This window comes from Setaria italica, chromosome I (genome assembly GCF_000263155.2).
Source record: "Setaria italica strain Yugu1 chromosome I, Setaria_italica_v2.0, whole genome shotgun sequence".
Lineage (NCBI taxonomy): Eukaryota > Viridiplantae > Streptophyta > Magnoliopsida > Poales > Poaceae > Setaria > Setaria italica.
In genome coordinates, this window is record NC_028450.1 from 700,472 (window position 1) to 716,834 (window position 16,363).

General features: G+C 41.6%; 2 protein-coding genes across 2 annotated transcripts; one reads left to right on the forward strand and one right to left on the reverse strand.

Annotated features, from left to right (window-relative positions):
• Positions 1-4,171: 4,171 nt before the first annotated feature.
• Positions 4,172-5,055, reverse strand: LOC101785145. The gene has a single exon (XM_004951186.1). The coding sequence runs from the start codon at positions 4,998-5,000 to the stop codon at positions 4,359-4,361; it is 642 nt and encodes a 213-aa protein (XP_004951243.1). The 5' UTR covers positions 5,001-5,055; the 3' UTR covers positions 4,172-4,358.
• Positions 5,056-10,875: 5,820 nt separating this feature from the next.
• On the forward strand, positions 10,876-15,405 carry LOC101781933 (glutamate receptor 2.7). Its single transcript, XM_022825990.1, has 6 exons — positions 10,876-11,134; positions 11,960-13,302; positions 13,625-13,874; positions 14,458-14,864; positions 14,969-15,358; positions 15,400-15,405. Exons 1-6 carry the CDS (start codon positions 10,876-10,878, stop codon positions 15,403-15,405), a joined length of 2,655 nt encoding a protein of 884 aa, XP_022681725.1.
• Positions 15,406-16,363: the final 958 nt, after the last annotated feature.

The following is a 16,363-nucleotide window of genomic DNA, read 5'->3' on the forward strand; positions in this document are numbered from 1 at the left end:
ATTTGGCTTGTGTTTTCCCTGACAGGAACCGAATGGTTTTTTTTTTTGAGGGACCCGATCAGCCGACGTCACGGGGCTTGTTTATAGACCTTTCCGAATTCTGACGTCACGGTTCTTTGCTTCAACTGAGCCATTTTCATGATGAATTGAATAATTTGGATGTGAGATTCTCACGAGCATACCCAAAATCTTTGTACCGTGGGTTGGGACGGATCGGACTCAGGTGTACTAACATTTGGATGGAGATTCATGTGGGTTGGAATTAGAGATGGCAATTGGGAATTCCCCATTAGGAAACGGCTCCCCATCCCCATCCCCACGGGAAGAAGAATTCCCCGTCTCGATCCCTTCCAATACTCGCCGGGGTATTTTCGTACCATCCCCGATCCTGCACGGGGAATCCATCCCTGCAGGGTAGTCACCAAGCAACGTGCACTTACAAAATTCGTTGGATGCAAGTGAATCCATGGCATAATAACAAAGACATTAATCGATCGAGCACAGATTTTCCACATTACATAACTAACAAACATTGCTAATTCTAGTCTTAAAATACAAAGAAAATACAGAGAAAAGAAAAGAATAAAAAACGGACTTGGAGGCGGGGCCACTAGTAGGCGAGCATTCGCTGCTACAGTGCCGACGAACAAGCATTGGTAGTTGACCGCGGCACGCGCGCATATGGAATGGTTGGTGGCGAATGCAATTTTATCAGTTCTACAGTTTACAGTCCTGGCTTCCCCGGTTCTCTTGTCTAGCTTCATTTGGAGCTTTCTCCCTATATTTTTTGGGTCGTTTTATTCTTCCCTTTTGGGACGGGGTGTGAGGGTAGTAAAGGGCGGGGGAAGTATTTTCACATGCATATGAAGGTGGAAGAGTGTTAAAAAATATATTATTTTATCCAAATAATTGTACACTAAAAGAACACCAAAAATGAATTGTAAAATGAAATGTATGGGCAGGGGCGGAACCAGAACTACAGCCGGACCCGGGCTGGACTAAGGCAAATTGATTTTACAATGAAATAATGAGCTGATTTGATGCTATATGGGCTGATTTATACTGCATAAAATGTGAAGATACATGCAGTTTTATGGGCTTGCCTCGGGCTGCAGCCCAGGCAGCCCGGGGCCTGGATCCGCCCCTGTGTATGGGGACTTTAGTAAATTTGATAAAAAGAAAATTCATACTAGAATACCATATATGTGCTCCTCTTTTACTAACAGAATATCTAGTACTTTAAAACATTACTCAACACAAAATATGTTAATTGGCATGTTTAATGAAAGAAAGTTGCTTGTCCTTTCTCCCCAGGAAGCAGTAAGGCACATGTCCATCATCATGTAAGAAAAGTTTCATCCTGGCGTCAACCTAAAAAAATGTAGTGCCAAAAAAGGATTTCAAATCCAAACAGAGGGGCAAAAATATTATATCAACGTTATTTGATAAAAATACCGACGCAATTCAAATGAATAAAAAAGTAGATAAAACTTATCCCTAATGTTCTATTTGTGTCTACAAAGATTGCCATACTTTCATATATGCACATAAAACCAATTAGAGTGCATACAAAATTAGTATCACAAAAAGGAGGTGTGCTTGCAAATCAAACACTATTTACAATATAAATTAAACAATTAGTATCACATGTCAACTTCTTAGGTCTTATCAATATTATGCATGTTCTCCTTTAACATCATTTTATAATTGCCGATTAGCTTCCTACGCAGATTTACAACTTTTACACACAGATTTTGAACTTTGTACATGAAAACTTTCTACACATATATTGATTACTTTTAACATTTCAAATATTGAACTCCAAATTCAAGAACTTTGCATCCTAAATTCAAGACTCCAAACTTTGCACTACGAGTTATAATACATGCTACTATGTCATTTTAAACTTTGTACTCCCAAATCTAAAACTTTAATTCAAACCTTGTACTAAAAATTTATGAACCTTCCCACAACATAATTTCAAACTTTGTACTCTCAAGTCAGAAACTATCAGATTGCTTAACATAAATGCATTTCTAAATTCAGTGTTGCAAAAATCTTAAACATTATGCAAAAAAAATGTCTATAGCCAAAAACTTTCAACTTTCACTTCAAAACCTTTGTACTTGGGATTATAAGCTTTGTATTGCCAGCTTCAAATCTCGGTTAATGGCATTGCCGGTCCATTGGTCATGGGCGGTTGCAGCTGGTGGCGGCAACTCCGCTGCGTGGCAAGCTGGACGAGTGTTGTAGAGGCCACGTGGAGGCGATCGCAGTTGTGGTGGCAGCCAAGGGTTGTCGCATGGAGGTCAATCTTGGCTGCTTGCAGCGGACTGCGGTGGCTGGCGTTGCTTGGCAACGGTCAGTACGGCGTGGGACTGCGCGGAGGACAGCGCTTGCGGCAACAGCATCGTGGGACGACTAGGCTTGCAGCGGACCGCGACGAGTTGCTCAGCTTCGCTTGGCTACCTGGTGCGGTACATCATCGGAAGACGGCGCAAGCGACTTCTCTGGCTTCCTGACATGGCGACGGAGGCTTTTGCACGGGTGAAGCAACAAGGCGAAGTCGACCTGCAGCGGTGGCTTAGCTGATCGGTGGAGATCTCGTGGAGCGGGGCAACATTGCTCACCATTCTGACGGCGACAAAAGAAACAGATCCGTGACGTGGAGTGCTATGGCGGGCGTGGCGAGGCCCTCGCGCGCGGTGTTTCTTCGAGGCGACGAAGGCGAGGTGGAGTCCAACGGCGGATGTGGCGAGTGTCGGTGTTTAATACCTGGCAACCTACCGAGGGGGTACCCGAGGTAGTAGATTGGTTAGTGGGGAATCGTCGGGCCTGGAACTTAAAGATAAAAGCGAGGATATAAGACATGGATTTATACAGGTTCAGGCCGCCAGAGTAGCGTAATACCCTACGTCCTATTTGGGGTGTTGTATATTGCGCCCTATGTTTCGGTGTTGTTTGGTGTTGAACCTCTTGGTGGTTCTGAGGGTTCTCATGTTGTGCCTCTAAGCTCCCGATCTAGGTACCTTTGCCCTCCTTTATATACTTCAGGGGGCGGGATAACTAGTCGGTTACAAGGAGGATTACATGGTATGAGTCCTAGTACGATTATAGGGGAATCCTAGTAGGAGTCCGTCTTCTTCCTTCCTTGCGGGTACTAGGGATCTATCCCCGACAAGCCCTTCATAGTCGAATGCAACGGTCTTCAAGTAGTTTTGAGATCCTCGCCGAGTAGTTTTGGTGCTCTGTGAGGCAGCCTGCGCATTGTGTTTATCATGGTGGCGACTGCGAGGCAGCCTGCGTGAGGTCCGGATTCGGTGGTATCATTCTATCAGGTGGAGTGTGATGCTGCCGCAGCACTATAATAGAGGGTCATGACGATGGCCTTATCAGTGAGGTGCAGTCGGCTTCTATAGGTTCCCTATCGATACAGGACCACGCCTGGAGGTTTCAGCGAATTCATGAGCGTGTATGTTGGATAGTGCCGACGTGGTGAGTGGAGTGGTGAGGCCGACCGGTCGGATGTGGCAGTCTTGAGTTGCGTGGTTACCCGCGTTGATGTCCCAATCCAACCGGGCGAATCTGTTTTGTTTTGTTTTCTTTTCCTTTTCCTGCCTATGGTTTCCCAGAGCTGTCGTCTTGTATTTTCTGCTATATCAATGAAATACGCACTATCTCGTGCGGTTTGTTAAAAAAAAAGTTCCTGAGAAATGAGAATGAGCCTTGGTTTACTCGTGTATTTGTTTTTCTCTTCGTGCAGAACTGCAGATGATCCCGTGGCTTCATCTTTTTCATCTAGTTTGTGGAGTTCCACCACCGATCTCGTCGGTCCTTCTCCGTACGTACCGTACCGTTCGTATTTGAAGGGGTGACCAGTAACATCAAACTTGCCAAATTGAAATCTAAAGCCAGGGTCCTTCCTGATTTTATGCGTAACACAAGCATACCTGCGCTTCCATTCCATTAATTGTGGTGGGCTTATGTGCGTCACTGCGTGTAGTGAACATGCATGGGGAACAGTAGCACATACGTGCAGCCTCTCTTTTTTTCTACTAACAAGCATGGAATTGTGCATGTCTCGTTGAGCTGAGCATTCAAAATGTTCCTGATGCATGCCGTCGTGAAATTTCCAGCTTTCAAAGAGCCAAATGCATGGAATGCCGACGGATATACGAAATTATGAACATTAAATCAATGGAGTACAAGCAGATGATCGACCTTATTATCACGTACTGTATCGACATCGGTAATCACACGGCGATGCATGAGAGAGCGTACATAAGCTAGGTTCGCTAGCTGCTGCTAAACTACCTGTTGGTACGTGTACGTCCATCCAGCGCGCTCAGCTCCATCATCTACTGCAACCAGACGCGCTGCTCGCAGCTCTGGTCGCTGATGGACATGTCGGCGACGGCGATGGTCGCGGTGCAGTTCATCTCCAGCACCACGCGGCGGCGCACCAGCCCGCCGAGCACGGCGACGCGCCCGCGCACCCGCGTGGCCGTGGCCACCTCCACGGCGCCGCCCGCCGCCACATCCCCCAGGAACGCCGGGTCCCTCAGGAGCGCGCCAACGGCGACGTCCACCGTCACGTTCATCCGCACGGTGCGCCGCGCCGGCGCCGTCCCCGGCGGGCCCCTGGCCTCCCCGACCCGCCGCGCCCGGTAGTACACCGACGTCTCCGTCGCGCCGTACCGCAGCGACGCCGCGTTCGGGTTCCTCACCGACACGTCCGCCACCACCGTCAGCGTCAGGAGCGGCGGCGGCGTCGACGGCGACGAGGAGTACGCGGCGGCGGCGGCGGGGTCCTTGAGGGAGATGGCGTTCATCGTCATCACGGGCTCGCGGACGCGGTACACGGTCAGGGTCACGGCGAGCAGTGCGGCGGCGACGAGGATGCTGCCAATGCCGCACGAGATGAGCACGCACCGGAGGCGCAACGACGGGGGCTTGGCGGCGGCGGCGCTGGTGCCCATGGCGCCGGCGGATTGAATCATCGGAGGCCTAGTGCGGGGTGGTTGGAATGGAAGAGAGGTAGGAGAATGGTGAAAGTGAGGCGTGGAGAGCTGTGGTAAGTAGTGAGTGGGTGATCATGGAGGTTAAATGGCTCATTATATGTATTATGTATGTATATAAAAGAAGGGTTTGCTTAATGGTATTGTGGCCTTTATGATGATGCTGAGCTAGTACTAGCTTCAGTTCACTCCTTTCCTTTTCTTCACCTAAAAAACATATGTTTGCTCACAACATTAGCCATGAATTAATATATGGTTATAAACCATTGTAAATTGTGCTATCTCATCTCACTATTTCTTGCGGATTACCCTAAAAGAGGTTTTGGTATGCCTTACAAAAGTCTAAAAGAGGTAGGCAGATCAATCTACTCCCACCTCTTTTAGGCTTATTTCTTTCATATTTCCCTATTGGTCCTACTAATAAACTATGTGCTTTTTTAACACGGTATTTGTTTGTAGAATTTTAAACTATGAAGAGGAACCTAGACATCTCTTTTTCAAAAATGTGCAGCAAAGAAGGCTGTTGCTGCTGTTCCATCACCTTACCTGCAACCACGGTGGAAGAGAAACCTTGTGTAAGCTTCTTTTATGCCTATTTTGAACTTAATATGTTTGAACTATTTGTGTTGTAGTTTATGTAAATTTCCCCCAAAGCAAAGCACAGACTCTACTCACCCACGCGTTTTCCACCTACGGAGGGAGAAATCATCGAAATATCCTCATCCCCTGAAAGGGAACCCGAAAACTCACATTTAATTGTTAAATTTAAGGCTTGATTTGTTTTTTATTCTTATATATTGAATCTCTCAGTAACTTTTGAGTTTATTTATTGAATTATATATGGATCATCATTTGTATACTGTTATACTGAATTGTATATGAAAAAATTATACCGGCTTACCGTTTGGTAAAAATTCTGAGTCTACCACTGTATGTTCATGTACATAGTGTTATATTTTAAAAAAAGTAGTGCAAATTCTTTGCTCATGGAGCTCACCTTAGCATGCACCCACTTCATACCCTTATGAACGATTTCAAGAAATGAAAGAATTTCTTCGATTCGTTCTGTTTTTGTGGTGTTACTTCGTATCCGAAGCTTTTTTTTGTTGCGCCTGAGGTTGATATGTGAGCTGTGGGCGAGGGATTGAAGGAATCGAGCCACAGGTGGTGAAAATCTGTGTTGAGGTCAGATTTTATCACACACCCTCCCCACACCATGTTAATTTGTGTGTCTTGTTTTTGCGGGGCATAGGATGGCTTCATATGAAACTTCTAGCAACACAATTTTCAACTTAATTCAGACAGTGTTGAATTAACTGGAAGACTAGATCACTGTTGATCCATCCTATCCTTGTTATTGTCTTTTGCACTTCGCTGTAGTTTTTATTTCAGTTTGCGAACTCCAGAACATACGTTGTGATATGCAAGTTGTCTTATTTAAAATAAATTTGCCCCCATTAGCAACGCATCCGGCTTTTTTAGGTACGAATTGACATGGGGTTTTCACTGTAAATAATAAAACTGTAATTATTTTGGCATCGATGTAGCCTCAATATTAATACTTCAACGAGCCCATCAAAGTTTTTCCACTCCTTTTTAATATCAATTTTTTTGGTTTTCTTATTTTCAATTCCAAAGTCTTTTTGTACCCCACAGTTCAAAGCCCCACCCCCTCCTTAATGTCACACCAAAGCTTGAGGAAAAGCGTCGGATACATGTTTTTTTTACAAAGTATTAGACTGTCGAATAAGTTTTAAACACGACAGTTCAATGTTTCTTGAAAATGTAGTGCAAATTTTTTTAACTACATAGTTTTATAGCTAGGAGCGCAAAGTTAATAATGCTACAGTATAAACTTTTTAATTCTAGAGTGTAACGTTAATAATGCTATAGTATAAAGTTCCTAATTCTAGAGCACAATGTTAATAATGCTAAGTTCCTAATTCTAGAGCGCAAGGTTTTGGAACTACAAAGCTTTTAGTCTTTTTTTAGACCGAGGAGTGTAATTTTTTTAAGTGCCCTATCAGTAAGCTTTCTTATCCAGAGAGTAAAGTTTCCAAATAACAAAGTAACAAAGTTTTCGCACCTAGTAGTGTAAAGCTTGAAATGCGACTGTAGTAAGTCTTTTCTTATTTTACAGTGTACAAAGTTTTATATCCATGTGTGCAATTTTTTAAACGTGTCAGTAGGAAGTTTTCTCTATATCTTATGACTTTGGTACATTCATTTTTTCTATGTTGATTATTTTGAAATTCTTTTTTCTCCAAAGTTTATGTATATATGATTTGAATGCTTCTAAGTATATGCATTCAAAGTTTTCAAGTAGTGGGTTCATAGTTTTTAGCATGTAGCTTCAAAAGTTGAGACATAGGAAGTTTCTTGAATATGAGATATGAAAGCTATTTAATTTTATGTACAAAGTTTTCGACATGTGACTTGAAACCTAGTTGCATGAAAGTTTTCTAGTTTCTTCATACAAAGTTACTGAAATCAGAGTGCAAAGATTTTAGTATGCGACTTGAAAGATAGATATATATATGTGTACAGACTTTTGTAAATATATATTTTAAGAATTTTTTAATTTTGGATACAATGGTTTTGTTATTTAACTTAAAATATAACGATGTAGAAAGTTTTCAATATACCACTTGAAAGTTTTTTAATCGTCGGTACAAAGGTTTTGATATCTAACTTGAAAGATAGATATGTGTGAAGTTTTGACACTGGTCGTGTAAGTTCATTGCTGATCATTAGTACGTGATGATGGAACATATCATGTAAATTAGAGTTAATAGTTTCTGTCCTCATGGGAAAAATTGGTTACCTAAAATACAGAGATGTACAGATTTTTCATAAAATATTTGATATAAAGTATTGAATCTGCGAATACAAAGTATTCGATCTTGGAGTGAAAAGTTTGGAATTCTAGAGCGCGAAGTTAATAATGGTACAATATAAAGTTCCTAATTCTAGAGCGCAAAGTTAATGGTGCTACAGTATAAAGTCCGTAATTCTAGAGCATGAAGTTAATAATGCTACAGTATAAAGTTCCTAATTCTAGAACTTTGGTTAATGATGCTACAGTATAAAGTTCGTAATTCTAGAGCGCGAAGTTAATAATGCTACGGTATAAAGTTCCTAATTCTAGAGCGTAATGTTTCCGAACTACAAAGGTTTTTGCACCTCTGAGTGTATTTTTTAAGTTTCTAGCAGTAAGCTTTCTTATTCGTAGTGTAAAGTATGAACATAACAAAGTATAAGGATCACAATGGTTTCAAGAATTAATATATGTTTTTGCTGAGTACAACGTAGACAAGATGGACATGGTGTGTTCATTTCACACCCTGTTTTACATTAAATATTTAGTTTCACTTTCTTTTACACGGCCTGCTCCCGCCCATATATAACTTGCTGCATTAATTTTTGCCTCTTCCAAACATAGGTATTCCTGCCTCTACAATATGATCAATTCTGGTATTTGGTTGTTGCCAACTTTAGACATAGAAAGTTTGAGGTGCTGTGCCCCAATCTGGAACTGGATTCCGTTCGAAGCAATGCTCAGACAGTTATTTGGAACTTCAAGAGAACATTTCAATGTGCATACCCCCGGTCTGCGACACTGAATATCTTTCAGATGGCATCTACATTCCGCAGCGTCACATGATCCAAGAACCAGTTGACTAGTTGAGTTCTCCCCACGTGCACACACTATTTTTTTACACGCTCTTTAATAATCCATGCAGCCATTATTTTTCTTCCACCTCCATATATGCATTGTTAATTTGTGCAGCTATCAATTTTCACCTTCTTCAAAATAATTTTTTCTCTATTTGTCAACTATCACTATAAGCTAGCAATGGTAGTAATCTGTATATATTTTTTTCCACGTACACAGCTGTGATAGTGGCATATTTGTTATGAAACTGATGCAAAGCCATGATGGTGACAAGCAACATCTGTTCAAACCAGTGAGTACACTTTTCCGTTTCCTTATTCCTCGTTTTTTCACAAGATATATGGAGAGCATTTGCGAATACAAATATCTTTTATTTGTTCCACAGGAAGATGCAAAACCCTTGCATGAATGTTTGACTTACTATGTGCTGACACATCCATTTAATGAGAAGTATGATACTCTTGTACACACAAAAAGAATACTAAACATGCATGTAAGTTTTCTTTTTCTTTTTAATTCCTTTTTTTCTTTTTTATTTCTTATTGTAAAACCTTTTGCACAAGACTTACACTCGTTTCTTCCTTTTTTTCAAATCTTTTTGTTTTCAGAGCATCAAAGTTGATTTTTATCATTGAAGATGCAGCTTTTCTTCTAGCTGAAAATCAGGCTGATGCTTTTGATGCAGAAGATGACCAAGCGTTTTGTAACATGAACGAGCTGTCAAGCTTTTTTTTCAGGATCAGCCATTTTTCCTCTTCCTGTAGTGTTAATGTTTCGCTTTTTTCTCCAGTGAAAATCAGCCATTAACAATATTTTAAATAATCCATTTTTCTTTTTACGTCGATGGTCTTTTTTTGGTTAGGTTGATGTATTCCACGTTCATGTCAAACGATCCTTACTCACCCACACACCCGCTGTCCCGAAAGAGAAATTGATAGAAGCCTGAGATAGAATGAAATGCCATGGAACCAAAGAAATAGAAATACAAGCACAACAGCTGTTGACAGAAGGTCAGAAGCTTAGAGGTGTTTGGATCTTTAGTCCGGACTTAAATTCATGTCCCGTCAAATATTCGGAGGTTAATTAGAAGGACTAAATATGAACTAATTATAAAACTAATTACACAGACAACCTAATTCGTGAGATGAATCTATTAAACCTAATTAATCCACCATCAGCACATGTTTACTGTAGCATCACATTGTCAAATCATGAACTAATTAGGCTTAATAGATTCGTCTCCCAAATTAGCCTCCATCTATGCAATTAGTTTTGTAATTAGTTTATATTTAATACTACTAATTAGTATTTAAATATTTGATGTGACAGGAATTTTAGAACCGAAGCCACCTATCCACAGCGACGTACGCATGCATCATGCAGCGCACCAATCATAACCGCGATCGCTGCATGCGCGCGCGCTGCTAGCTACCAGCGACGATCGTTCGTCGCAAGCGCGCAGCGGCGAACGAGCGCCCAATAAGGGTCCCGGAACAACACTGCTACCAAGATATATTAAAAAAAAACTTCTTACCTATAAAAAATTATCATTGGCAGTCTCAAGATGCTACTTGCACTGGTTCTGAAATTTATACCCATTCACATCAGCATCAAGGGTTTTCCTTCTGAGACGACCCAAGATATGCAAGGCTCAACACAGACAAAAGCGCTTTAAAAAAAACCCACAGACATAGCATTCCCTCGAAACACGTACATATACCGAATCCGCTTTACACACGCTCAGACTTGCTCGCATATTTTCATACCGTACGTGCTGGGTCAACGTTTCAATACTGCTGACCGATTCACTCAGTTATCACAGACAAGGCCCAGTCTGCTACTGGAAGTCACAGGGAAATTTCACTTGCATCTGTAACCACGCGAGACTTCGAAGTTCAACTTCCAGGTCTTCAGCTCACTGTGGTCCAGTATGAGATCGATTCTTTGATAAGTAAGTAGAGAGCAAACCACCGGCCATGAAGGAAACCTCGAACTGGGAGAGCAAACAATTTTAAATTCTTGACAGGAACTGCCTCGAAGGGACAAACTTTGATCAGAATCAAGTAGTAGTCTAACAGAGATTTGACCAAAGTTCAGTTTAACTAACAAAGACATGACAACTTATGCATCTATAACTAGTGCACCAGTGCAGAAAGATTCTTCTGCAAACATCACAGTGAGATGGCAACAGGAGTTAGGATCGCAATGTTCCTATTCTTGGCCTTCAGCTCAGCAGTAGCCCAAAATGTAACAGAAAGCAAAGTACAAGAATTCCATGTAGGGGTGGTACTTGATTTGGGGACAACAGTTGGGAAGGTAGCACATACCAGCATTTCAATTGCTGTCGAGGATTTCTATGCGATCCATCCGAACTACACCACACGGCTCGTCCTCCACGTCAGGGACTCCATGAGTGATGATGTCCAAGCTGCATCTGCAGGTGAGTTTCATCCTTATATGGATTTTTACACTTTGATAGAGTACATGTTTACCTGATTATGTAAAGTTTGCACACTTTAGTATCTTGGAAGTTTGGGATTTTGAACACAGCAAACCATTTGAAAGTCTATAAAGCTGTTGTACTCCATTTGATGGTTATACAGAATAAATAGAGAACTCCATATATAAAGAGGCAGAAGGGGTGCTTTAGTTTAGCCAATTATATAACTCCCTATGTGGAAACAATGGGGGTAATTATAAACTATTAAATGTGAATTATCAAATGCACCCTAGCTGAAATTTAGCATGTACGTAGAAGGAATCTGTACATTGTAGTGGTTTGGATGCAGAAAACAAGCAGCGTTGATGTATTAGACGAGGGTTTTTTCAGAAATAGTACAGCTACAAGGCATTGGCAATCATGTCTTGAAAACCACTTCATGCAATGGAAAAACATGATATGTTTACATTTAGTGGCACCTAACTTTTGCAATCCATATAGTTCCTTCACTGCAGGTACTGCATCAGTGGGGAGAAAACAAGGCTATGCATGTCATTGCATTTATAATTGAAATGATTTCTACCATAGCTTTATGTTGATATGATAGCCAATGCAACCTTACAGGAACAACCTTTTTTATATGTTCCATTGTCATAACTTACAGTTAAACAGTGTAGTGAGTGATTCCCATCCATCCATCTCTTGTGAATACTTTGATAGAGCTATTCCCAGTGATTCAATTCTGGGTGCAGAGTATCTGAATTCTGAATATAAAAAAATTGCTTCCATCAAAAAGTTGAAGTCTGACTCTACGCATGTATACAGTTCTTGACTTGCTGGAGAACTACAATGTCCAAGCTATTATTGGCCCACAGAAATCTTCTCAAGCTGTTTTTGTATCAGCTCTCGGGAATAAGCATCAACTCCCAATTATATCATTCACAGCAACAAGCACATCTTTATCTTCCCCTGGTCTTCCATATTTTGTGCAAGCAACATCACGTGACTCTGCACAAGTGAGTAGCATCGCCTCCATAATAAAGACCTACGGATGGAGAGAGGTGGTGCCTATCTATGTAAACAACAATTATGGTAGAGGTATTATACCAGATCTTGCTAATGTCCTTGAAGGAATAGATGCCCATATTCCTTATCGCAGTGCTATAGATGAATCAGCAACAGGCGAACAAATTACCCAAGAACTCTACAAGCTGATGACAATGCACACAAGGGTTTTTGTTGTTCACATGTCCTCCTCCTTGGGCTCCCTCTTGTTCACAAAAGCAAAGGAAATTGGCATGATGAGCAAAGGATTTGTTTGGATCATAACAGATGGACTAGCAAGTCTTGTAGATTCCCTAAATCATTCAGTCGTGGAAGCAATGAATGGTGCCTTGGGGGTTGTGTCCTATGTTCCTAAGTCAACAGAACTTGACAATTTCACCATGAGATGGTATATGAGATCCCGAAATGATCATCCCAATGACCCAACATTGAAATTAAGCATCTTTGGACTATGGAGCTATGATACAATCTGGGCAGTAGCACAAGCAGCAGAAAAGGCAAAGGTTACTGAAGATAAATTTGAAAGACCACCTGCAATTGAAAACTACACAAGTTCAAAAACTTTAGAGAACTCAAGAAATGGTCCAGCAGTCCTAAAGGAGATTTTGCAAACCAAGTTTCAAGGTTTAAGTGGTTACTTTGACCTTACAGATGGACAGCTGCAAATTTCCATGTTTCAGATAATAAATGTAGTTGGAAAAGCACATAGAGTAATTGGGTTTTGGACTGCACAAAATGGAATTTCACAGCAATCAGATCAAAGGAGATCAAATACAACATACTGGAGCACCACACCCACACGTAATTTGAAGACCGTGATTTGGCCAGGAGAATCTACAGAGGTGCCCAGAGGGTGGGAAATTCCAACAGACGGGAAGAAGCTTCAAGTTGGTATAGTCATAGGTGCAGGTTATCCAAAATACATAGATGCCAATGAAGACTCCCTAACAGGTGAAATTAAAGCAAGTGGACTTGCAATCGAAATATTTGAAGAGGCAGTAAAGAGACTTCCTTATGCACTCCCTTATGAATACGTAGTATTTAACACCACAGAGAATGTAAGTTCAAGCTACGATGATTTTGTCAACCAAGTTTACCTTAAGGTAAGACATACTTCACATGTTTATATTTTTCAAGTCAAAAGTATAGATTGCATAAATTTATGCTTTCCAAGATCTGAAATTTACTATGTCATGATGTTATCTCAAAATAAAACAAACTACTCAGCTATTCCAATACCATGATAGTTTAGTAAATGGTGCCAATACCATAATAGAAGAAAAAAATCGAAGCCTTTCGTGAGTTTACTCAGTCATTGACACAATTTCTGAGGTACTTTGCATCCCCCCTGCCCCCAATCCCCCAACCAAAATTTCTTTTTTTTCCCCCGACTCTTGGTTAAACAATTTCCTTTTACACTGACAGAAGTATGACATAGCAGTTGGAGACATAACAATTAGGTACAACAGAAGTTTGTACGTCGACTTCACTCTGCCTTACACTGAATCAGGGGTAGCAATGGTTGTTCCTGTCAAGGAAAGCGTGGACAAGAATGCATGGATTTTCTTGAAGCCACTGACACCTGGCATGTGGTTTGGGACTATCATACTCTTTATCTACACAGGCATTGTGATATGGTTGTTGGAGCTTCTAGGCAACAACAAGAATGTTCAGGGTCCAATTCCACGACAGCTAGCTACAATGATATATTTTTCACTGTTTGAAGAGAGTTGAGTGCACTCATCCCAATTCTTTTTTCCCTGAAATAAATTAGATATATAGCATAATGATCAAATCGTTATGCCTTTTATCCTGACAAGTTACTTCATACAGAAAAATTCCAGAACTTAAAAGAAGAAATGTGTATTGTTTAGATGTTTTCAACTAAATGTGCTGCGTTTATAAGCCATGTCCTACAGGCTACAGCACAAAGTGACCAATTAAACAAGCGGAAAAATCTTGTGTTCAGAACTATCAAACGAGTATGAAATTCTAAAAATGCATGACGGAATAGATTACCACTAAATGCCTTAAGTCCATAAGCCATCTCTTACAACTCACATGTTCCTAAATAGGGGGGCAAATCTCGTATAAAGAAATATCAAGCCAATATGAAATTAGAAATTCAAGAAGGCACATCTCCCACCGTATGTGTGAAAAGATCACCAAACCTTGAGCCTTATGAATTTTTTTTTCTTTTCTGAACTTTCATTTACGATGTCTGAAAACAACATTAACTTGTAATCTAATTTCTGCAGAAGAGATGGTGAAACGCCTTACCTCTCGGATAGTATTGGTCATATGGCTGTTTTTCCTTGTGGTACTTAAGTCAAGCTACACTGCAAGCTTGACATCCATGCTAACTGTGCAACAGCTCCAACCAACTGTAACGAATGTCGACGAACTCCTAAAAACCGGACAATCCGTTGGGTATGCGCGTGGTTCCTACATCAAGGGTCTTTTGGAAGAACTCGGTTTTGATGCATCAAAGATCAAGCCCTATGACACCCCTGAAGGTTATCACAATGTACTTTCAAAGGGAAGCAAGAATGGTGGTATTGCTGCCCTTGTAGATGAAATCCCATACATCAAATTATTTCTCGCAGAGCATTGCATGGGATACACCATGGTCGGGCCAATATATAAGACCGCAGGTTTTGGATATGTAAGTTTTAACTGTGTATATTAAGTTTACTTTGGCATAAGTTCAAATTCAGCTTTATTTAAGTTTGCACACCAATGTGTGACAGCCTGAGATGGGCACCTGAGTTTTACAAAAGGGTTTCTCTTCTTTCTCAGGCATTGAGGAAGGGATCGCCCTTAGTCGGTGACATCTCACAGGCAATCCTCAACATAACAGGTGGAGACACTATCATTCAAATCGAGAAGAAATGGATAGGAGACCAAAACAACTGCCAAAATGTGGGCACCATATCTGGCACAGGTAGCCTCACCTTTGACAACTTTGCAGGACCCATCATCGCTACTGGAGTTGCCTCGACCACTTCTCTTGTGGTTGCCTTGATAGTCTATTTCTGCAAAAAGAAACAAGTAGGACCTCAAAATGGTGGCTCAGAACAAATCTTGCCACCTGAAAATGGTGGAGATGAAGAAAGCCAGTGCCAACAAGCAGCCAGAGACAGAGGGATGCATGGACAAGTAAACAAGGTTATGCGTAACGGTTCGCCTGTAATTTGCAGAGGTGAAGGGATTCATAGATCGTGGGTATCAAGTTCAGCTCGATTTTAGCTCAATTCAATTAGTAATTAACCTTGCCCGAGCGGATTATTCTCTCTCTTTTTCCATCTAGATTTCAGCATATTATCCTTAGCCTAGAAATATTGGTTCAACCTGGCTGCCCAAACAGGCTCAAGTTGTAGTTACAGTTAAATAGAAAACGTAAGAATGAAGGGCGCCACTTGGCAATGTGGCCAGGTTTTCATGATTCTTGGATATTGAAATTCCGCCCCTTGGGTAGCCAACGGCGAGCGCGCCCCGCGGAGCCTGCGCTCGGCGCTTCCAACGGTTCGTTCGTTTGTTCTTAGCCCATCAGGCAGCTGCTGAATTTTGCTTACAGAGATGTCTCCGGCACTGAATAACTAACTGAATAAGCAGGCCTCCAATTGGCCATTGAAGTTACTGAAACATCCAACCCGAGGGACCAGTTTACTCTATTTTTCCACTTCATTCGGTTGATTTTGACTTTTGAGCAAAAATAGCTTCTCTCTAGAGCCTTAGTCTTAAACTGAGGAAATTAAATATACAGAAATCAGTTTTTTTTTTTTACAAAACCGGCAGGAGAAAGTTCCAATTTCATTGAATAGAGGAGGACTCCAAGCTCCAGGGCCAGTCCCCATCTGGCAAGTGGAAAGTGGCTTCGAAGTGGAGCGAAGGCGGCAGGGCAGCGGAGTTACGGGCCGCGCAGCGCAGGCGGTGGCGGCGGCGGCGGAGCCACCATGGCGTAGGACGCGGACGTTACGGGCCGGCGTACGAGCCAGGGGCCAAGCTGTCAGTTAGCAGGCCTTCTTCTGGGCCATGGGCGAGCCAAAATCGCTAGGCTCTGTCGTAACCGTTTTTCGAGCCAGATTGGCAGGCTTTCAGCTTCATGCGAAGTTTATTCAGAAAAAAGGAGGTTTCAAGTGAATGCAGACTTATCATGCCATG

Coding starts and splice junctions, on each gene's coding strand:
- LOC101785145 (XM_004951186.1), bottom strand. CDS start 5,000: ATGATTCAATCCGCCGGCGCCATGGGCACCAGCGCCGCCGCCGCCAAG.
- LOC101781933 (XM_022825990.1), top strand. CDS start 10,876: ATGGCAACAGGAGTTAGGATCGCAATGTTCCTATTCTTGGCCTTCAGC. Junction 11,135..11,959: donor TGTCCAAGCTGCATCTGCAG/GTGAGTTTCATC, acceptor GCATGTATACAG/TTCTTGACTTGCTGGAGAAC. Junction 14,865..14,968: donor AGACCGCAGGTTTTGGATAT/GTAAGTTTTAAC, acceptor TGGGCACCTGAG/TTTTACAAAAGGGTTTCTCT.